Source organism: Crinia signifera, chromosome 9, assembly GCF_055691185.1.
Source record: "Crinia signifera chromosome 9, ASM5569118v1, whole genome shotgun sequence".
Classification (NCBI taxonomy): domain Eukaryota; kingdom Metazoa; phylum Chordata; class Amphibia; order Anura; family Myobatrachidae; genus Crinia; species Crinia signifera.
This window is the reverse complement of record NC_139225.1, coordinates 71,144,713-71,169,562: the sequence shown is the minus strand read 5'-3', so window position 1 is coordinate 71,169,562 and position 24,850 is coordinate 71,144,713. Positions and strand designations below refer to the sequence as shown.

Below are 24,850 nucleotides of genomic sequence, written 5' to 3'. Positions count from 1 at the left end.
CGCTGTACCTGAGAGCCTGATGCCCGCCAAGGAAGCCTGAATCCTGGGGACAGGGTAGAGTGGAGTGGCTCTACCAGCCGGCGTTCCAGACCCGCCGCTCTGAGGATCGCAGAAACTGCAGGCTGAGCCGGAGAGAGTGCGGTATAGACGGAGGCAGGGAGCAGTAAGCCAGAGCTCCGTCATCTAGCGCTGATTGATAGCCGCCGGCACGCAACCCGCTGAGTGAGACGGCTGGAGCGTGGAGACGCGGCGGCAACGCAGCAGCAGCAGTGTAAAACCCTAAGGCTGTGCACTTGATCCCCCGGTCTGCACGCAGCAACGCAGGGTGGTGAGGTGAGCTGAGACCGGTGGCCAGGGTGAAAATCGGGACACAGACTCCCCTGGGGCTGAGAAAGTGCTCTATTCAAGGAGGAGAGGCGCACATAAGAATAAAGCAAATATAAAAACCACACAGAAGAAGCAAAAGTAAAGGAGTGGTGATTTACCTCATGGGGCAGCTGTGAAGCCCCTGCAGGCTGGGCCAGTATCGTCTGACGTGAAGAGGCACTTGGGACCCGCCGAGGACCAGAAAACAACGAACTGGTGCAGTATACTAGCTGAATATGTGTTCAATGCTTTTGATATAATAGAAGCCTGGCTGTTAGGCTCAGCCTTATGTTTGGTGGACGGTGCACGCAGCAACCCGGTGTGGGACTCCCAGTGTATATGTGATAAGGCCTCTGATATAATACAATACAAGCCCTTGGTTCCGGTCTGGTCATTTACTTTTGGGACTGATAGAACATACTGGGCCGGTCTTGGCTGTGCTTCTACAGTGTCCAGCGGAACACAATAAACCTGCGCAGCATAATCTGAGCACAAAGGCAGACACCCTAGATAGAACTTAAGTCCTTGTGTTAGGACCGGCTTATATTCTTGTGCCCAGCGATATAGTGTCAATAGCACTACACCCTCTGACCGCCCCGGTAGTCATAGACTAGCAGCGTAATCTAAAAACCAAAGCAACAGTGACTATATTGGAACTTAGATAGCTCCCTCAACAAAATGGGGAAAACTGGTAACACAGCTGCAGCAGCCCGGCTTGAGAAATACGCCCGAGGCCAGGGTAGGAATACTGGGGAAACTCCCACCCCTACCTCAACACCTCAGGCCACCCCAACAAAAAACAAAAAACAAAAGCCCTAGTACCCCGGAGATCACACTCCAACAAGTACTAGAAGCCATAAGCAGCTCCGAACAGCGCTTGTCCGAACAAATAAATGGAGTACAGCAGGAAATGGCGATCATAAAAACTGAGCTAAAAGCAAATACAGAAAGAATCAAGGAGGCAGAGGGGCGTATATTCGCAATTGAGGATAACAATAATCTTTTTTCAAATAAAGTCAACAAAATGGCCTTGCAAATGACAGAAATGAAAAATAAGATTTTAGACATCGAGGGAAGATTAAGGAGGAATAACCTCAGATTTGTGGGACTGCCCGAGAACGCGGAGGGTGCGGACGCACCCAAATTCATAGTGGACTGGCTGAGTTCTAAACTGGGGAAAACCTCCTTTACAGACCATTTCTCAGTAGAAAGGGCACACAGGGTGCCATCCCGGCCTCTGCCACCCGGGGCCCCTCCAAGAACACTAATTGCAAAAATACTGAACTATCAGGATAGAGACACTATTCTTCGCCTGCTGCGTACTAAAGGGCCACTGGAGCATAACGGGATAAAAATCTCTGTATTTCCCGATTTCGCCATAGAGGTCCAGAGCGACAGAGCAAAATTTGTAGAAGTCAAAAGAAGGTTGCGGGACAATAATTTAAAATATTCAATGATATTTCCCTCAAAGTTAAGGGTGATTTGTGATGGGGAAACCCTATTTTTCTCCACGCCAAATGAAGCTGCGAAGTGGCTGGATAAAAAGTCACCAGGAGTCCGGCAGCTGGCGGATGGTTAGGTTTCAGGCCCTTCGGGGAAAAAATTGCATGTAATAGTCATGTCAGGGAGTCGCCTGTAAATTGGTGGCCCTATTAGCATAGCCCTCAGAGAAAGGGAGCGTATTGTGTGCATTTTTTTTTTTTTTCTGTGGGGGGGGGGGGGGGGGGGTGTGAAGGGTATAGGTATACTGAGGGTGGGTCGGTATACAGGGTGGGGGGAGGGTATCTGTTTATTATTGTGTGTAAGTGTATTTCAAACAGTATACTATATGATGCATTTGTTTATGTGTGTTGATAAATGTAATATATGCAGATTGCAATATAAGGCTGTGGCGGCAGAGAAAAAAGGGAAAAAGGAAAGGAAAAAAAGGAAGGAAAAAAATAAAATAAAAAATATATATACATGGAAAGCGGGCAATGGACGGGGATGTAATGGAGACAGATGTAGGAACTATGGTCCTACAGTAATTTAAAATGATTAGGTTACTGTCCTGGAATATAAGGGGCATAAATGATAAGGTCAAAAGGTCGCTGGTGCTAAACCAGCTGAAGCACTACCTACAATGCGGATGTGGTCTGCTTGCTTGAGACACACTTGGTGGGAGGAAAACTAATGGCATTGAGGAAGCCATGGGTTGGTCACTCCTACCATGCCTCCTTTACATCCGCGTCCAGGGGTGTCTCCGTGTTAATAAAAAAATCTGTTTCGTTTGTCTGTAACAAAGTAAAAATCGATACCGGAGGTAGATACGTTTTTCTCGATTGCACAATCAACAATAAGCAGATACTGCTACTTGCGGTATATATCCCCCCACCCTTTGCATACGAAGTCCTCACTAAGGCAGCTGAGTTTGCAGCCCTTGCACCGCATGCCCCTGTTGTTTGTTTAGGGGACTTTAACAATGTACTGGATCCTCAGGTTGACAGGAGGAGTGCGGTGTACGGGCAGGCCAGGGGGAACAAGGGGTTTGCAGAATTCATAAATAATATGGGATGGGTGGACCCATGGAGGGAGTATAATCCTAAAACAATACAATTTTCCTGCTACTCGTCTTCATACCAGACCTTTTCCCGGATAGATCTGGTTTTGGTCTCCCGAGGCTTACTGCCACAGGTTACTGGAATAACATATAAACCAAGAGGGATCTCGGATCATTCCCCAATTATGGTGGAATTGACCGAGACCAGTATTAAAGGACAGTGCTTCTGGAGACTAAATCCAAACTGGATAGAGCGGATAGGGCGGAGTGAGTCCCTGATAACACAGTGGGGTGAGTTTTGGGACCATAACCAGGGGTCAGCTATGACGGCAGTGATATGGGATGCATTTAAAGCGTACGTGAGGGGTACTTTTAAAAAATGTATAGCAGAAATTAAGAGAGAGAGCAGAAATGAAATTTTAGAAAAAGAGAAGAAATGTGAAGATTTAGAAGCAAGGCACTTGCAGTATAACACCGATGATACGCGAAAGGAATGGCAGGACGCCCAAAAAGTATGGACTGAGGCATTGGAAGAGGAGAATGTAAAAATAATGAGATACAGGTCCCAGAGGAGATATCAACACTCCGATAGAGCAGGTAACTACTTGGCATTCTTGGCGCAAGCTGAAAGCCCCCCTAATATAATCAGTAGTATAGAAGATAGCAGTGGGGATCTAATGAAAACACCGGTACAGATTGGCGAGGCCTTTAAAGAATATTTTAGCAGTATATATTCCACCAAACTGCAGCATAGCCAAATCGAAATACAAAGTTATGTTAATAAAATAGAGCTTCCAGTATTAAACGCACTGGACAGTGCCAGTCTTGAAGCTCCTTTAACAGTAGAGGAGGTTATGACTGCTATAAAAGAACTTCCATCTGGGAAAGCCCCTGGGCTGGACGGCCTACCTCCAGAACTGTATAAAAAATACAAAGATATAATAGGGCCACTCTTACATGAGGCACTATGTGCAAGCTTTGATCAAAATATCATAGCAAGGTCAATGACCCAAGCAAACATAGTAGTTATCCTCAAACAGGGCAAGGACCCGAAATGTATGGACTCATACAGGCCTATCTCCCTTCTGACCTGTGAAGCCAAAATTTTGGCAAAAATACTCGCGGTTAGACTTAATAAACATATATTAAAAATCGTGCATCAAGACCAGACTGGTTTTATGCCGGGAAAAGCAACATCACTTAACCTCCGGAAATTATGTAGTCATCTCCAGATGCCAGTGGAGAGTGAGGGAGAGCCAGTAGTGGTGACCCTGGATGCCATTAAGGCATTCAATTCAATAGAATGGCCGTATTTATGGACTATCCTTAGGGCATATGGAATAGGGCCCAATTATATAAAATGGCTGCAGCTGTTATATACAAATCCAACGGCCAGGGTCACCATAAATGGCTGGACCTCACCAGCATTCACTCTTGCCAGGGGGACGAGGCAGGGATGTCCCCTCTCGCCGGTTCTCTTCGCCCTGGCAATTGAACCACTGGCATGTATTATCAGGGGCCACCCAAAAATTTGCGGCTTTAGACTAGGGGAGGAGAGAGATACTGTATCGTTATATGCGGACGATCTGCTCATATATCTATCAGATTACAGCACTTCTCTCCCTCTGGTCTTGAAATTAATTCATGAATTTGGGAACTACTCGGGGGTTAGAATGAACTGGGGTAAATCCCACATTCTCCCACTAGATGGCAAAATACGCGCTAGACTCTCCCCCCCATATCCACTGGGTTGGGTATTAACATTTAAATATCTAGGGATTATGATATCTTGTGACCCAAAAGAATATATACAACTAAATATCCAGCCAATACTAGAATACATGGGCAAAAAATTTAAATCTTGGCGAAGATTGCCATTAACAGTGACTGGCAGAGTAAACTTACTCAAGATGGTGATCCTCCCTAAACTCATATATGTCCTACACCAGTCTCCGGTATTTCTTCCCGACTCACTATTTAGAAAGTTGAATAGTATGATGTCATCGTTCACTTGGAATGGGACTAGAGCAAAAATCCGGCTAAGCACCTTGATGAGAGAAAAGGCTGAGGCGGGTCTGGGGTTTCCAGATCTTAGAGCCTACTATGTCGCAACCCAACTGGCACAAATTAAGTGCTGGATTGTGGAAGAGCAGAATAGCAAAATAACGGCAGCCCTTGTAGCCCTGGTAGCTCCAGGGATGAGTCCCCTGCATAAAATTCTTCAGGGACAGGTGTCGACCTCGGATCCCCCCTTAGTAGTTCAGGCCGTCAAAATTTGGAAAGAGACCAATAAGTATATAAAATTTAAACAGATAGATTTAGACCATCCAATAGAAGATACCAAGATGCTAAGTGAACTACGGGAGCTACAGATAAGAGAGGTCTGGGGGCCATATACAATTGTTGCTCTTAGTCAGATATATAATGCGGATGGGATTAAGTCATTCTCTCAACTGAAAAGTGAATATGGGTTACCGCAGACACTGTTTTTCCGCTTCCTCCAACTGAGGCATGCCCTGGAGGTCCAATTCCCTAATGTATCCCCAATATTTGGAGAATCACCTATAAAAGTAATACTAAAATCAAGTGATAAAACTAAATTAGTATCCAGAATGTACAAGTGTATCAATCGGCATAAAAACAGCGATGGCCTGATAGAATTAAAAGAAAAATGGGAAAGGGACTTAGGATGTATGGGGGAGGAGGAGTGGAATGATGCAAAATCTGTAATATCTAAAGCGACAAATGCCCTTCGGGTGCAACAAGTCCAATTATACATATTCCATAGAGCATACATGTCACTGCCCAGGATGCTGAAATTTGCAGGTCGAACCTCGAGTGTATGCCCAAGGTGTAAAGGGGATGAGGGTACTTTCTTGCATCTGTTATGGGACTGTCCAGAGGTTGCCGACTTTTGGGGGAAAGTTGTGCAAATATTGGTGGACACAGGAATTCCTAGAGAAACTATGACTGTGAAATGTTGTATACTCGGTGTGATAAAGGGAACCAGCCTACAAGCGGGTGATACATTTTATATTGTCAATTTGTGTGCCTTAGCAAAGGTTATAATAGCAAGGACATGGATGTCAGAGAAAAGCCCTGAGATCCAGACATGGAGGGCCCTGGTAAATTATACGGCTAGACAAGAAAAACATGTACACAGAAGTAGGAAGACGTTGAATAGATATACAAAATTATGGCATAGATGGACCACTTCAATATACTGGGAGCACGACGAGCTTTAACCAAAGTTTAAAAAAAAAAAAAAAAAAGAGAGATTCCATGTGGGGAATTTAATCCGATATAAGGCCTAATGAGGCTAATCGCAGTGTGCTTTATTTCCTTCTCCGTCTTCACTTACTATCCTTTATTTTCACATTTTTTGAGCGTTATAATATATATGTCAGTTTGTGTAAACACACAGCCAGGATTGTGTTTTAAATATATTCTATGTATCAGAATTAGAGTCTGGTGGATTTAAGGTAGGAAATTTAATCAGATATAAGGCCTAACGAGGCCAATCGTAGTGTGCTGTATTTTCTTCTCCGTCTTTACTCACTATCCTTTGTATTCACATTTTTGAGCGTTATAATATATATGTCAGTTGGTGTAAACACACAGTCTGGACTGTGGTGGAATACAGTCCTCTATCCCAGATTTATACTCTGGGAGATTTAAGATAGGAGACTTAATTAGATGTATGGCCTAAAAGAGGCTAATCGTAGTGTGCTTTATTTTCTTCTCCGTCTTCACTTGCTATCCTTTTTATTCACATTTTTGAGTGTTATAATATATATGTTAGTTGGTGTAAACACACAGTCAGGATTGCGATGCAATACTGTCTTTGTATCCCAGATTTATATCCTAGGAGATTTAAAATGGGAGACCCAAATAGATGTATGGCCTAAAAGAGGCTAATCGCAGTGTGCTATATTTTCTTCTCCGTCTTAACTTACTGTTCTTTATATTCACATTTTTGAGTGTTACCATATAGATGTTAGCTTGTGTGCATGAGGCCACTAGAATTGTATACACAGAGCACTAGAGCTGGGTAAAGTAACACAGGAAATTAGAAGAAACCCAGAGTGGGAAAAAAAAAAAAACCACTATATTAGTCACAAATAGATTAAAATGAGAGGGCTGGCTAGAGTCGAATAGAAAAGGTAAATAAATAAAGTAATAAGCACATAATTGTTCGGAGTTGGTATGAAGGTCGTTCTGTCCCTAGGAGCCTCACGCCATTAGAAACAGTGCAATGTTGAATGAGGAGTAACACAGCTCAACCGTCCATCCCTGTCTTAGCTTCCCAGAGGAGAATAGAACTTACTAAGATATAGCCACCGCCATGGCTTTAATACAGTATTATCACGGTATTAAAAAAAAAAAAAAAAAAAAAAATGTATCAATATGTATGCTGCTAATTGTATGTTATACTGAGCGGGATAAGATGATACACCCAGATCAATATAGTGTAATGCCGCTAAATATTGTATATGTTATATGTTTTGTGTATTGTTTGTTAATGTTACGGTAATTTTTTATACATGTAAAATTCAATAAAAGAATATAAAAAAATAAAAAAAAATAAATAAAAAATAAAAAATAAAAAAAAAGGGTGAAAAACGCCACCTTGTGGCTATCCTTATTTAATTTGCACTCGTGTGGTCACCCTGTGATAAAAAAAACTTTTATAAAAACAGGTACTGAACTCACACTAGAAACAACTTTGTCCAGATGTATTTCCCATCAGGAGTAGTACAGGAGCCCTTAAAACCCAAAAAAATCTCCCACCAAGGGAAAGGCTGTGTGTATTTGTGGATGCTCTGTTTATGTGTTACTGATCCTGTTGACTGACACTTCTTATCTTGTCAAAGACAGTGTGAGCCCATCTTGTGAGGTTATTTTCAGAAAAAAGGAGTCATGAAAATCATTGTAGTTCTCGCTGTCCTAATGCTGGTGTCTGCTCAGGTGTGTCTGGTGTTGGGGTCTCTCTTGTTGCGCTTAGTCTCACTCTCTCTCCACACAGCAGGACGCCTCTCTGTTTGGCTCAGCTTCAGGTGCTGGTTCCCGGTGTCTCAGCTGCGCGCGGCCTCTCCCTGCCACACACAGTCCTCCTGGGCTGTCAATAACCGCTGGGCGAAGGGGCGGCAGCCGGGTCCCACTCTCTGCTGTTGCGGCTAGTGTCTCCTCGCCTGTCGGGTGCCACAGCCTGCTTCACGCGCTAGCACCCGGTCCCATCTACAGCCGCACGCTGTCTCCTTCCAGCCGCACGCTACCCGGCGGGTTGTAGCTGTCAATCACTGCCTCTCCACAAAACCGCCGGCTTCACTGTAGCCGGGTGCGGTGCTGCGAGCTGCCCAGGCTCTCTTTCCACTGGCTCCCGCTGGATGCCTTCACGCTCCCTGAGGTAGGTGCCGGGCACTCTCTTCTCTTATACACGTCCTGTGCTTACTCCTTACTATATATATCCACCCAACCCTAGAGGAGGGAATAGGGAACTCCAATTATCCAAACGGGAAACCTTTTGGATATATACTATGCATTCCTTATCACCGAAGGGACTCAATGAAAATGTTGATATAGTCTCTTTCTTATAACTAAACTTACTGTCCCACTTTTCGCAGCTATATCTCTCCCTTATCTAGACCCAGGATCATGTCCCTATCCCCACTTTTTCTATACTTCACTAACACTTTAGAGAATAACTAAATTTGCTATAATATTCTGTATTATGTATAATATGAAAATGCAGTATTGTACATATGGGACCAATTCAGCTACAAACCCATATAATATACATCAAGAAGGGTACTCTTGAAGTATTCAGGCCAATAGGGAACACTTCCCATATGCTGATGGGAGTGTGATAGTTAAGGGGCTTATAACATATTATTGTTAAAATTCGATTCCTGTCCACATCACTTCCTTTCCTGTACTCCCATTTAGAGGTATACATAATTATTTAGGGATTGTATAACCCCATATAAGATATCATATTTCAAGGATTATATCATATATTACATCATATCCTATATCATATGTTTTTAGTTCACTATTTTTAAATTATTCTACATATAATTAATATGATCTCACTGAACTCACTAATTCTAATAATATAAATAAAATATTATTCATATTCAACATTTAATATATAATACACACAGTCACCAATACTCCATAATATCCTATCCACTTTAATAAATTTGATACAGGGTTTTGTCTATACACATAGAATAGACTAGCCTATATGTCCATCATAGTTATCATTCACTCTTATGGTAAGTGGGAACCTTTATTCATAGGAACGTTTTTCCTGTCCACCGTGTCCCACTAGGAATTATGTAGTACTACGTGTAACGTATCCAGATCAGGTATCGCAGGTACCACCAGTCAGGCGCTAATTAGCGCTTTATTATTATTCCATCCCCTCCACCAGCTTTCACTGACGAGCGGGTATATTAATACCCGATCCCCGGAACCTAGGAAGGTCCAAATAGATAAGGTGAGCTGACGGGCTTTGGAGCGCAAAACGCCCCGGATATGCGTTCCATTGACGCCAGCATAGTACCACCAGATGCGGTCAGGTGACCGGACGTACATACTGGGCAGTTGGAACGCACGGCTTCCCGGAAGTGCGTTCCACGAACGTTTATAACCTCAGAAATCACCACCACTTAGCCCCCGTTTTCCTCCAGTTTATACTGTATCACCCAGCTATTCCTTCTGCTGCCTATCTTTTTTATTGTCACTCGTTGGAAACCTCCGTTTTAGCATTCACCATAGATATTAGCCCACAGGAAGTGACGTAACACTGATCAGGGTATTTAAACCCATTGCAGACCATTAGCTGATCTCGCTGCACACCCACAGGAGTTGGACATTATCTCTCCACCGGTAGGTTGCTCTGTTTTGGTCCCATATACTGTGTATGATGTGTAGTAAGCGATCCCACGCTTGTACTGAAATCTATGCCTGTGATTTATTATATCATCAGTACACACTGCTTTCTGTAATGGGACAATGTTGTACCCACATTTGGCTGGCTGTATCTGATTGACTTATTGTACCATCTAGTGTAGCATATTGAGGTTGAATATGTGAGCCCCATATTTTGACATGGTGTGTTATTATGAATTATGCACTGTTGTCGCTACACATTAATAACTATTTTTACCAATCATGAATTGTCAACATGGAGTTGTTTTGTACCCCAGATGACGGTGGCCTGTGTCAGACGGCGGGCCTGCTCCAATTTGGGGCTCATAACATTTATGTTCTACGGGTACATCATATTGTATCAGTGTCTGAATAATGTTACCTGCCTGCCCGCATCACATAAATGCATTTACCAATACCCCATAACCCCACATTGGTTCTTATTATACACTCAACTTGCCCCCGTGTGATATGATGCGCATGAAACATTGCATTTTGACATTTTGAGCAACATATATAATATTCATATTTTTCTATTAATACTTGTCAAAAGAATTTTGTATTAAGTATTATATGTATTTATTTTTAGTATTTGTTAACCACTAACGTGGACCTCTGTGGTTGTGCAGTTTTTCTTCAAGCTACATATCGGCTGAAATTGGTATGTGTTACCCTATAACTTTCAATCGGTTCTTATTATGTACATATTTTGCTCTTGTGTGATATGTTGCACCCATAATATGATATTTGGGGCAACATATACCAAATATTTTATTTTTATTTATTTTTTATAAATACTTGTTTAAAGGATTTTCCATTAAGTACTACATATATTTATTTTTAGTATCTGCTAACCACTAACGTGGACCTCTGTGGTTGAGCAGTTGTCGCTTCAAGCTAGATATCGGCAGATATTGGTATGTGTAACCCCAGGAATTGACCTCCCCCCCCCAATAATATTTAAATATTCATTATGATTACATTAACAACCACTATATTTACCTATAGGACCCCTTTCTTTGAAGTCCTATACCTCTGCAGGACAGAGGTTTTACCAGAACTGACGTGGTCAGTTACCTTACCCAATTTATCCACCATATCTATCCAGCTTATATCGTTGGAAGAAACCTTTATATATGGCACTGTCCAGACTTGGTATGTAATATACACCACCTCTTTCTCCCCCACCACTTAGGGGTTATAATGGTATATCACTAAATGGAATTTACACCTTTAAGGTGCTATACGAGTATATTATTGAATATAATTCACACCCACACCAGGGGAATATAGATTTACTGTATTATCCTAGTCTTTCATCTTACTACATCTGGTCTCACATTTTCCGTATATTGTAATCAATTATTTACAACCACTGGCGCATCTTTCTCTCTCTGGATTATTGTAATTAATTATATACAACCACGGGCACATCCATCTCTTTCTGGATTTTTCAACTACCCCATATTAAGATGGGACGTTTGTAATTCTTATTGTCCATCTTTTCTCTCCGCCTCACCATTTCACCGGACCTTTGTTCACATCCATTCTTCACTGGAACTTCCTCACATCTTTGTTCCTTCCTCCACTCTATGTTCCTTCCTCCACTTTCCATGCTGAGATGCCCCCCATCTTCACTACCCTCCTAATAGGGACCTTTTAATATATATGTTCTATTTCACTGACGGCTCATGTACATTTTTTCACCATTCAGATTCATATTCAGATCATCTTTTGCCCCTGATGAAGTCCTAAGGGACGAAACGCGTAGGGTTTCGTTTGTTAAAGAAGTTTACCTGTTCTGAAGTCGGATCTTTTTCCTGTCATTCATTTGAATAACATCTTGTCTGAATCTGGAATCCACATTGCCATTGTTTTTATTGAAAAACTATTTCATTTATACTGTAAAGAAAGTCTGAATAAATATACATTTTATGTACCAATGTATGGTTATTAAGTGGTGAATAGAGCGCACATCTATCTCTCTCTATATATATATATATATATATATATATATATATATATATATATATATACATACTTTCAAATGCTTCACAATAAAGCAGTGGCACTCACCAACTTGAAGCTTAAGTCAGCATATTTTATTGTAAATCCTCAAGCAATAGTCGACGTTTCAACCCTCTAGGGCAGTGGTCTCCAACCTTTTTTGGGTCGGGAGCTACTCGCGACAAAATAAACCGCCGAAGAGCTACTAAAGTAAAAAATGTAAAAAAATCTGCATAATATAAAAAAAAATGCCCTTTACACATAATGCCACAAACCGTATTGCCCCTGACACATGAGGCCACACACTGCAATGCCCCAGACACAATATGCCACACACTGCAAGGTCCAATATGTCACAAACATACCTCCCAACACTGGAGGCAGAGGAGAAGAGACAAAATTAGAGGGTTCAGGTACTACCGTGGAACTCCTGCGAGGCTACATCCCCCATTTTTCCCGCTATGGGGGCATGGTCAGCTCTCTGTAGAGCTGTAGCCACATGGGGTGGGGCCATGGAAAAGGGGGGTGTGATACACATATGCCCTCAATAGTGCAGTGCCAGGTACACATGACCCCAATAGTGCAGTCCGTGATACCCATTATAAATATGCCCCGCACCGTGATGCTCCATTATAAATATGCCCCACACCGTGATGCTCCATTATAAATATGCCCCACACCGTGATGCTCCATTATAAATATGCCCCGCACCGTGATGCTCCATTATAAATATGCCCTGCACCGTGATGCTCCATTATACATATGCCACACACCGTGATGCTCCATTATACAGATACCACACACCGTGATGCCATTATACATATGCCACACACCGTGATGCTCCATTATACATATGCCACACCGTGATGCTCCATTATACATATGCCACACACCGTGATGCTCCATTATACAGATACCACACACCGTGATGCTCCATTATACATATGCCACACACCGTGATGCTCCATTATACATATGCCAAACACCGTGATGCTCCATTATACATATGCCGCACACCGTGATGCCCATTATACATATGCCCCACAACGTGATGCTCCATTATACATATGCCACACACCGTGATGCTCCATTATACATATGCCGCACACTGTGATGCTCCATTATACATATGCCACACACCCTGATGCCCATTATACATATGCCACACACCATGATGCTCCATTATACATATGCCACACACCGTGATGCCCATTATACATATGCCGCACACCGTGATGCTCCATTATACATATGACGCACACCGTGATGCTCCATTATACATATGCCACACACCGTGATGCCCATTATACATATGCCCCACACCGTGATGCCCATTATACATATGCCCCACACCGTGATGCTCCATTATACATATGCCGCACACCGTGATGCTCCATTATACATATGCCGCACACCGTGATGCTCCATTATACATATGCCGCACACTGTGATGCTCCATTATACATATGCCACACACCCTGATGCCCATTATACATATGCCACACACCATGATGCTCCATTATACATATGCCGCACACCGTGATGCCCATTATACATATGCCGCACACCGTGATGCTCCATTATACATATGCCACACACCGTGATGCTCCATTATACATATGCCACACACCGTGATGCCCATTATACATATGCCCCACACCGTGATGCCCATTATACATATGCCCCACACCGTGATGCTCCATTATACATATGCCACACACCGTGATACTCCATTATACATATGCCACACACCGTGATACTCCATTATACATATGCCACACACCGTGATGCTCCATTATACATATGCCACACACCTTGATGCTCCATTATACATATGCCACACACCGTGATACTCGATTATACATATGCCACACACCGTGATGCTCCATTATACATATGTCGCACACCCTGATGTCCATTATACATATGCCACACACATGATGTCCATTATACATATGCCACACACCGTGATGCCCATTATACATATGTCTCACACCGTGATGCCCATTATACATATGCCACACAGCATGATGCTCCATTATACATATGCCACACCGTGATGCTCCATTATACATATACCACACACCGTGATGCTCCATTATACATATGCCACACACCGTGATGCTCCATTATACATATGCCACACACCGTGATGCACCATTATACATATGCCACACCGTGATGCTCCATTATACATATGCCACACAGCGTGATGCTCCATTATACATATGCCCCACACCGTGATGGCCATTATACATATGTCACACACCGTGATGCCCATTATACATATGCCACACACCGTGATGCCCATTATACATATGCCACACACCGTGACGCCCATTATACATATGCCACACAGCGTGATGCTCCATTATACATATGCCACACAGCGTGATGCTCCATTATACATATGCCACACAGCGTGATGCTCCATTATACATATGCCCCACAATGTTAAGCTCCATTATACATATGCCCCACAGCGTAATGCTCCATTATACATATGCCACACACACAATGCCCATTATACATATGCCCAAAAACGTGATTCTCCGTTACACAAATGCCCCACAGCGTGATACTCCATTAAAAATATGCCACACACCGTGATGCACCATTATACATATGCCACACACCGTAATACTCCATTATACAAATGCCCCACACCGTGATGCCGATTATGCCTATGACCCACAATGTGAAGCTCCTTTATACATATGCCCCACAAATGATGCCCATTAAACATATGCCCCACAAATGATGCCCATTAAACAAATGCCCCACAAATGATGCCCATTAAACATATGCCCCACACATTGATGCTCATTAAACATATGCCCCACAAATGATGCCCATTAAACATATGCCCCACAAATGATGCCCATTAAACATATGCCCCACAAATGATGCCCATTAAACATATGCCCCACACATTGATGCTCATTAAACATATGCCCCACAAATGATGCCCATTAAACATATGCCCCACAAATGATGCCCATTAAACATATGCCCCACACATTGATGCTCATTAAACATATGCCCCACAAATGATGCCCATTAAACATATGCCCCACAAATGATGCCCATTAAACATATGCCCCACAAATGATGCCCATTAAACATATGCCCCACAAATGATGCCCATTAAACATATGCCCCACAAATGATGCCCATTAAACATATGCCCCACACATTGATGCTCATTAAACATATGCCACACAAATGATGCCCATTAAACATATGCCCCACACCCAAGGTGTAGGGCATATGTTTAATGGGCATCATTTGTGTGGCATATGTTTAATGACTCAATGCCACACACATGATGCCCACTTTGCGCACACAGAGTTTTACAATTTTTTTTTACCAAAAAGAAGGACTTGAGCGCAGGACTTGAGCAGAGGCTGTGGCGGCATGGCGCAGGACGGGCTTGAACAGAGGCTGTAGCGTCGATGGAAAGTGCGTGAATTCATGCGCTGGGGACGTCAGGCGGTCACGCGGCACGGAGTCACTCTCTCTGAGACCTCCTGCCGCCAAGCGAGGATGGAACCGCTACGCTGCAGGAGGTCACTGCCGCAAAGTCAGGACCACAAACTCTGCATTACATCACTTTCTGACCTCCTGCCGCCAAGCAAGGAACCTCTACGCGGCAGGAGGTCAGTGGAAGCTGCCGAGCTACTTGAATACACCTGCCGAGCTACCCGTCGCTCGCGAGCGACGGGTTGGCGAACCCTGCTCTAGGGGCCTTTTTCAAGACAGAGGCTGTACGCATGCACCTATCTGCAGCCTGAGGGGCTGGGGGCATAGCCAGCAGCTCAGAGAGCCACTAGCCATGCCCCCACAGTGGTGAGAATGGGGCGTGACCTCATTGAAATAGACCACACCCTATCGCTAGGCCACTCCCCCAAAAAAATTGGGCTCGCCTCCAGCGCGCAACAGATCCCTCCCCCTCCTCCCCCATTAGGGCTGCTTTAAGATATTTCACGGGCTGGATTTAATTCCCAATCCGCCCCTCTTCTTCACTTCTTCCCACCTTTGTCAGCTCCCTTGCTCTTCCCACCCCCTTCCTTCCTGGCACCCCCTGACCTCACATCATTTCCAACTAGGTTCAACTGAAAATGTAACCTGTAAAGTCTGAACCATGATCCATAGATATCTATGTCATTAGGTATGTGGTGTAAGTCCAGGTCCCCGGTGGGGGTGACATTCAGCGATTTAGGGGAGCCAAAATGAAATTATATCATCGCCCTCCTCCAACCAAAAAGGTTGTGGTGCCCCTGCTTACATGCATAAATAATCCACACCAATAGCACTGCATATGGTTTATCCAGAAGCAAATTGCTTCCATCTTGGCCCTTTTAAAATCGTCTCCTAACTCTGCATAAGCTCCATAAGAACTTCAGATAAAATTAAATACAGTCTAATGCAATGGGCTAAAAATCCATCCATTTGTGTTGAACTTCGGATCCACAAAGAGATAATAAATGACAAATAAATATATCCTTATTAGTCTGTACATCACCAGACGGAATATATGGAATGGCAATGCCTCCAGCAATGGGGAGTCCTGTTCAGAGCCATAGGCATCTATGTGACAGCACCGTCCCAACTCTAAGGCCATCACTATTAATGGCACTTTCACCTACCCGATGCATGGTGCAGGAAATGAGGCTGTAAATGGCATGCAGTATTCATCTACACATCAATAATTGGCTGCAAGTCTGATTACACTCCCACACAATACCCACAGGATACTTGTCTTATGCGCCCTCTTGCCTCTGAGTTGCCCATTTAGCCATCAGTAAAGGTGCCCACAGACGCATCAATTATCAAATGCGTTTTGTACTTTTTAAGCACAAATTGCATCTTATGTACAATTATTGGATGGTGTTTATGTTCCCGGAAGCCCGATATTGTATGTCTAAAAAAGTACGTGCTGCACGTACTTTTTAGACTACATCTGAAATTTAACATTACAAACATGGGTTCATCACATGCATCCAAGTGTACATCTCATAGCAAGCTGGAAGAAAAAATGTATAGAACCATTGTACAGTCAAAAACGCATAGCACAGTACAATTGTAGCGTCTGTGGGCACCTTAAGAAGCGATTGTGATATGTACTATGCAGAATAGTTGTAGCTGCTCCAAGTTGCATGTGTTGGCTGTGACACATGGGCCTTTTGCTAAAAGTTGCCAAATGTACCTGCATTAATACTTGCATGCAACTCAAAATCAAGCCCTATGGATGGGAGTTCTGTTGAAGATGAGATATGTTACCCATCGCAACCAATCAGATTATATCTATTATCTTGTAGAAGGTTCTAAATAAATAAGAAGTTGTTTCTGATTGGTTGCGATGGGCAACATCCCATCTTCAATAGAACTCCAATCGAACCAATTACTATTATATCACGCTTGAAAGCCGGCTGTGAATCTTGACTTTTAGCAGACACAGTACATTCACGAACTGGGAGATGTAAAGGGCTATTGATACTTTACGTCCACTTGCTACATTTTACTTTTTTACTTAATGAGAATGTTACATTTTGTTTTTATTCCTTTTCCTATTTCATAGGTTAAGATGGCCATACACTTGTCCGATTTGGGTACTTTTCACCTGATTCCGATGGATTGGGCAGAAAAATTGGGTGAAAATGCCAAAATTGGATGTGTTTATTAACTGATCCGATCCGATACGCAGACCCATGCACATCGGATAGGAGTCAGAGAATGGACCTGCTTGCAGGTCCGGCCTCCGATACAGGCAGCCTCCCGGCAGTGGGGAATGGCATTGCATGCAATGTATTCTGCCTCCTGGGAATTCTTATGTGACTTCTCCCTCCGAGAAGTTGCATAAGTGTGTGGGGGCTTCAACAGATGTGTAAGAACAGAGGACTAGGTCCAGACACAACATAGTTGGGAAAATGATCATTTTAATGGATGTATGAGGGATAAGATCTTTTTAGCAATGGGAGGGTGGATCTGTGCTAATGGATCTTCTGTGTCAAGGGGGGATTTTCTGTGCTAGTGGGAGATCTGTGTATGTGTGTGTGGGGGGGGGGGGGTGGTCTCTTCTATGTTAGTAGGAGATCTGTGAGGTGGGATCTTTTATTTTTCTATTAACTTTTCTTTTATTAAAGCACAAAAAGAAAATCCAATACAAACATTTTGTGTACAATTTACAATGTATAAATCATACAATCATTTGTCCAAATAAAAGAGTCTAATAAATCAATATATTAATGATTCAGTGGGTTTCATTCATAAAGGCAAGGTAAAAAGGGAAAAGAAGTCAATAATACCGTGGTGGGTCTAGGTCCAGTCTCAGCCATCAATCCCGATCCGCATAAGCCCAAAAGGGAGATATTAAATACTAATGCTGAGTATCGTCGAAATAAATCAGGGGGTCTTGCATATAAATTTGAGTTTCGTACCAAAGTGTATTCCGGAAGCATCTCCATATCTGATTTTTACATCATGAGGTAGAGTATCAACATACAGTAGCTCTCCCATGTACTAAAGAATTTTTCAGTCGATACATCTTTCCGCAGGGATACTTCCAACCACTCCATTCTAAATATATGTCACTCGGGTACCTTCAGGCATAATGCCAAATATCACCCATTCGGCATTTAAGTGCTAAAGGGAGATCTGTATGGTAGTGGGATCTTTTTGTACTAGGCAGAAATCTATGTGTGGGGACTAGGGAATAATTTACTAAGATGGGAGTTGTGATTCACATGAATTGTTGCTATGGGTAACCAATTAGAATCTACTTATTTATTTAGCACTTTTTAGAAGATGATAGTAACATCCCATCTGAAATAGATTTTCCATTTTAGTAAATTTCCCCCTAGGAAACTATCCCTTGGGCTAGGCCAGCAACATCAATTCTTCCACTTACCGCTGACTGTGGCATTCCTTCCCCAGGTGACTCCTTCACTCCACTCACTCCATACACTAGAACTGACACAATTTGTGTTTAACTGGCTTCTCACATGAAAGGTGTAGGTTTCCAGAGGGTCAAAACTAGGCAAGGAAAACTTTTTAGAAGAGGCAATCTTCACCTAAAGCAAGAAAATCAGAGGTATTTTTATGAAGATTAAAAGAGCAATACACACGTTGGAAAGTTCATGGAAGTTACTTATTAACTAAACAAGTGACAGTGATTTAGTACAATTGTTCATGAATGAATGCAAATATTTCTCATACAGTACTTGTCTATGTGTCCCTGACCATTTTTTGGATGGAGGGTTTGGCATCGAGATTAAATGCATGTAGGTCTGCAATGATACATATGTGTCCTCTCTCTTTCTGAACGAAATCACACAAAATATCCTCCTAAGTCCACTAGAACTAACTCTATATCAGTCCTTTTGTGCAACCAAAACGGCTCTGAAGACATCTCATCTGCTCATACAGAAGCATCTTCTTCAGACTGTCCACACCTCAACAAATCATAATATCAAGTCAGTTGTCTAATTGTGCGAAGCCCATATTGTTCATGGAAACTATAACTCATTCATTTGGGATGCTCTTACCAGTAGAAGGATAAATAATAAGTGTGATGGCTAGTTGACCCTGGGATCAGCAGCATTTTGTGTATCACAGCCACTTCTGCATTTAAGGCCAAATGCCAATTGTCTTAGACCATCCATCTCTGCACCGCTCCAATATTTACCCCATTTATGAGGTCTGGCAAGTCCTCCTTGTCACATTTCAGCACTTTACCCGTTCACATTGTCCGGTGCTATAGAGGACCCAGGCAGGGGAGATAAACTGCATGGTGGGTGCTGTAGAAGTCCATACCTCATTGTCTACCTATTTGTGAACACCCCGGCATGTCCTGGGTTACATCAGCCTCTATCACTAATCTTTAATTCCCTTCTGTACATGCAAATATAATATTAGACCTGCATTGCTCCAATATCCTAGAGCTACATCGGGTGCCGGACACGGTCGGAACCCTATACCACAACCAGCTATATCTGCCAGGGCCCAAGGACCTCTGTCGGACCAACAAAATTCAAGACTTGTAACACGACTCTCTGACCACTCCATTTCTGGCCAGACTTCTCCAAACAGTAGATTTGTATACCTGGGTCCCATTGCTTTCTTCCAGTTCTATGTTGATGGCACTGTGGACATATTCTGATTTTGAAGGGAAGTAAGTAAGCATGATGTGTCTTTCATCTGATGCACTAAATTTCCTTGGCCGACTACTGCGTCTACAGTCCTCGGAATTTCCTGTTTCTTTGTTCTTCTTCAAAAAAGCTTGAACAGCACATCTTAAAGCCCCAGTCTGCTGAAATTTTGCCTGGGAGAGACCTTGTTTGGTGCAATGTAACTACCTTGTGGTGTCTTGTTGCTCTGCTCAGTCTTTATAATTTATGACTTGTGACATGAAACTGTATTTCACAACTTCACCTTTGTAGCAGAGTTTGGCTGTTTCTCACCCAGTTTTAAGCCTCTTATACAGCTGTTTCTGTTTCATTTAATGATTGTGTTTCAAACTACATATGAAAAGGATGATCAATATCAACTGTTTGGCATTTCTGGTTACTCATACACCTATCTGTAAACCTACAAAATTCCAGACTTTGTGCAAGTTTACTTAAAAGCGTTAATGCTGTTTTGAATGCAAAGGTGGTCACATCACAAATTGATTTGATTTAGATGTGTTCATTCAATTTTCATTTTGTTAATTGATAAAATAAACTATTAACACTTCTATTTTGAAAGCATTCTTATGTTTCAGCATTCTTTCCACACTAGCCTAAAACATGTGGACAGTACTGTCTGTATATGTAGATAAAACACATATTAATTGTAGAGCAGAAAAACTATTTGATTTGATTCTTGAAAGGAGAGAAGCATTTATAGGATTGTGAATAGAATCTTTTATGTAATTTGTGCACACATAAGCTAATATTACCGTCCATTCGGCACTGTCCATATTCCGATGCCGAACTTGATAAGAGATACAGTGCTCTTTGAAATAGCCATAGGATTGCTCCCATGTGAGACGTAGCTCCAAACTACTAGTATTCACAACACGTAAGTTTGTTGGAGAATCCATCTTTACTGCACATGTAATATAAGGAAGTAGTTTTCAGATTTAAATAGAAGAGCATGCACTAAACTATAGAATAGTTATATAGTATAGTGATAAACAACCAGCCAATCAGCTCCCACCTGTCATGTTACAGGCTGTGTTTGAAAAATGGTAGATAGGAGCTGATTGGCTGGTTGTTTATTACTCTCCACTTTATCACTTTTTGAAGCTTGATACATCTGGCCCACTATAATATATAAAGTAGACTACACTGTATAAAACATACTTTTACAACTGATATATGTGCAACAAATACAATATTTTAGAATTACAAAACAATAATAGCACATTGTAATTACATGTATACATATCGTGATATATATATATATATATATATATATATATATATATCAATCACACATTTCCAATATAGTATATATAGTTGTTACCAAGCTTTTGTAAATTGTCAAATGATTTCTGGACTGGTTTTCCCTGGCTGCTGCTGTTCAGCTTCACAGTGAACGTTTGGAAAGTCTTTCCTTCAGAGAAAAAGCAGCCGGTAGTTATATGATTGGTAATCAGGTATTTAGGACAAGGGGCTGCTGAAGATTCCTGCGTGCCGTACCTACAAATACACAGCAATATCAAAAGCTGTTTTATATTTGGATACCTCATCTTAGAAGAAAGTTATGTGCAAAACTCAACTTTATACAGGGAGCTGGGTCCTGGAAGTGGAATAATGCAGGGCCATATGCAGAATGCCCCCCAGTAGTGCGATATGCAGAATGCCCCCAGTAGTGCAATATACTGAATGCCCACAGTAGTGCCATAAGCAGAATGCCCCCATAGTGCCTAATGCAGAATGCCCCCATATAGGGCCTAATGCAGAATGCCCCCATATAGGGCCTAATGCAGAATGCCGCCATCAGTACTCACCACCCCTCTTCTGCTTTTCTTCTGCTGCTCACTCCTGCTGCCCCCTGGCTCTTTCCATTTTGTGAGGAGAGCGCAGATCGCACTTCTCCTACTCCTTGAGTCCTTGAGGATAACTTTGGATCTGGGAGCCATTAGAAAGTTGTCGCCAGCACGGGCCAATTGGAGCTTGTAGCTTGGCAGCCTATTCCTACAGTCAGCCGCGGGGGCCGTGACTATGAGACATCAGGATACATTGCAGCCTGATTCCTTGGAACAGTCCCCGGGCTCCTGTGTGGCTGTACATGGCGGGTTTCCTCTCCGGCTGCTGCTCCCTGGCTCCCATTTGGTCAGGTCCTGGGGGCCGGGTGGGTGCCAAAGGCAGAGCTGGAGTGGTCGCCAGAACCCCATGGAGTGGCCGGCAGAACTCTGTGACATTTGCATGGGTCAGGGACAGAACCCTGCTGCCCCTCACCCCTTCCCACACATCGGGCAATTAACAGCCAGCCTCACTGACTCATTGTGCTGCACCTTGGTGGCAGGGGGTCCGGCAGCAGAGCCAGCGTCTACGTGACAGGGGGTCAGGCGGCAGAGGGGTGGACGGCTGTCCCCTTTGACCCCCCCTGTTGCTGGGGCTGAGAGACAGAGGCAGAGCTGTCTCATAAAACAAATCCTGGTCCATCAGGTGGGATTTCTGGGTAATCGGAAACCCCCCTTGCGTGCGCCACTGACTTTGACATTAAAGTGTGGTAAGAGGAAAATGTGAGGGCAGTTACTGAGGGACTGCTACAATGCTGTACAGAGATGTTGGGAGGCAGAATACAGGGGATATGGTCATTTGGTCACCAGCAACAGTCATAAGGTTGACACCAATAGGTCGACATGCATTTAGGTCGCCATGTGTCTAGGTCGACATGAGTCTAGGTCGACATGGGCTAGGATGACATGGGTCATTAGGTCAACATGGGGTTTGTCACTGTTTTTTGAGCCGACATGTGCCGACAGGTGGTATTTCATGCCCTGCCATCCAATAGGGTGCGGCGCACTTTAACCTGTGTCCATGTTGACTGTGTCGACATTCAGGTAAAAAACTGTGGAAAACCCCATGTCGACCATTTGACTGTCGACCCAAACCATGTTGACTTTAATGACCCTGTCGACCTTATGACCCTGTCAACCTAACCCATGTTGACCTAGACTCATGTCGACCTTCCTGCATGTCAACCTAATGGTGTCGACCTAATGACTGTCTAACAACTTGCTGCTGACCAACTGATCCACACCCGAATACAGCATGGCCCCTGATTGTGCAAGTGAAAATGCTGAGAGGCTTTGCACTCTGTGTCCGAGGGGTCTGAGGGGTTCATTTCTTGTATGTTTCACACACGTATATCTATGCTTTTTTCATATTCATAAAATCTTATTACAGATTTATACATCATAAAGTATGAAAAGGTGCTGGGATTGCAATCCTAATCATTATTTTCATCCTAATACTATTAGGTGGGAGAACAGGACTTCAAAAAAAAAAAAAGCCCATACGAATGAATGGGAAGCGATTGGCTCAGAGAGGTCTCAGCCAATCAGTGGCTGCCCATTCACCATGGGCTTTTTTCTTTTAAGTCCTGTTCTCCCGCCGCTGGCGCTGCGCCGCTGCCTCTTCTTCTGCCCGGTTCCCTGCGACGCCCCCTTTGCCGAGCTGATGATAGCGGCTTCCATCCCTGCCCGGCACCCTGCGCTGCCTCCCTCTGCCTGGCTCTCTGATAGCCGGCATTCCCCCCACTGCCATCCCCGATCTCTGGGCCCCCTGCCGGCGTCCACTGCCTGCAGTTCCCCGGGAACTGCATGGGATTTATCACATGCACAACTTGGCACATCAAGTGCCAAATCATGTGTGACAAACAAATTTGTCAATTTTTTTTACAAAAAATTGCAGAATTCTAAAAATCGCATCCCATTAAATGACACCCCTGATGCCCAAAAACATTTTACACCGTGTGTACACACCTTTAGGTTGAGTTATGTTATGAGACAGGATTTGCTTCTGTTTGCCTTTTTTCACTTATTTTATGACTGGCAGCCACAAGCACTGGGTTTGCCTTTTACATTGACCCTAAATAATTTAAATTGGTCCTGGGCCGTCAAATCAGGGCACCGCTGATCGTTCCCTGAGGCACACAGTTTGGGAACTACTCGCTTAGTCTTAATTCTCTACTTTGAGATTTTAAAGATGTAAAATGTTCTAAAAAATCTATTGTTAGGGTTTTTTTTCACCCTGATGATAGCTCTCCTTAATCAGATGAATTAGGCTTTGTCTCCATCTGCTCTCCTGTACAGTATAATCCACTATGAAATAACTAGTTCCCATCAAAATAACAGAACAATAATAGCAGTAATGTCAGTGCTAGTGGCTGTGCATTGCCGAACAGAACAACAGTTTGTTTGCGCCATTGTGTGCCGTCTAGTGGCCACTGGCATGCAAAACACTCGAGTTCACCCAATAGAAGTAAAAAGTAGCATTAAGGCCCCATCCTAAGGACAAGTCAGACTAAATTGCCCTTGTGCTCCCCCGAAAGCTCCCCAGGAGGCTCACTTACGATTTGGCACTTCATCTGCCATTTTTACATGCCCGGGGAGCTGCAGCAGCGGTGGGGGGCAGGAGAGCCAGCAATAAGCGTCAAGGCAGGCAGTGGCGGGTGCTGGGCAGCTGGCAGCGGCAGGTGACAGGCCGCGGGAAGCGGCAACAGAATTTTAAAAAATACTTTCAAAAGACTCGCCATCCGCCAGTGCTTAAAGTGGTCCTGGAGAGGTGGTGGAACTCACTTCCCCCGAATTCTCTCAACAGCCAGTCTTTTGAACTTATTTTTTTAAATTCTTGTGCCGCTTCCCGCCCCGCAGCCCAGTACATGTTGCTAATCACTGCCCGGCACCCGCCACTCACCGCTGCCTGTCACCTGTCACTCACTGCAGCCCCGCAGCCGCCACATGCAACCCGCCGCTGTCCGCCCCTGCACATAGGTGTGCGCCAT

At 43.4% G+C, this 24,850-nt stretch overlaps 1 protein-coding gene across 1 annotated transcript in view; it reads right to left on the bottom strand.

Annotated features, from left to right (window-relative positions):
* The window catches only part of IL2RG (interleukin 2 receptor subunit gamma), a 57,659-nt gene that overhangs the window by 9,271 nt on the left and 23,538 nt on the right, over positions 1-24,850 (bottom strand). The window contains exons 4-6 of the mRNA XM_083159192.1: positions 21,359-21,534; positions 20,790-20,938; positions 18,759-18,921 (exon numbers count right to left, since the gene is read on the bottom strand). Coding sequence (XP_083015318.1) covers positions 18,759-18,921; positions 20,790-20,938; positions 21,359-21,534 — 488 coding nt within the window. The remainder of the gene's footprint in view (positions 1-18,758; positions 18,922-20,789; positions 20,939-21,358; positions 21,535-24,850) is intronic.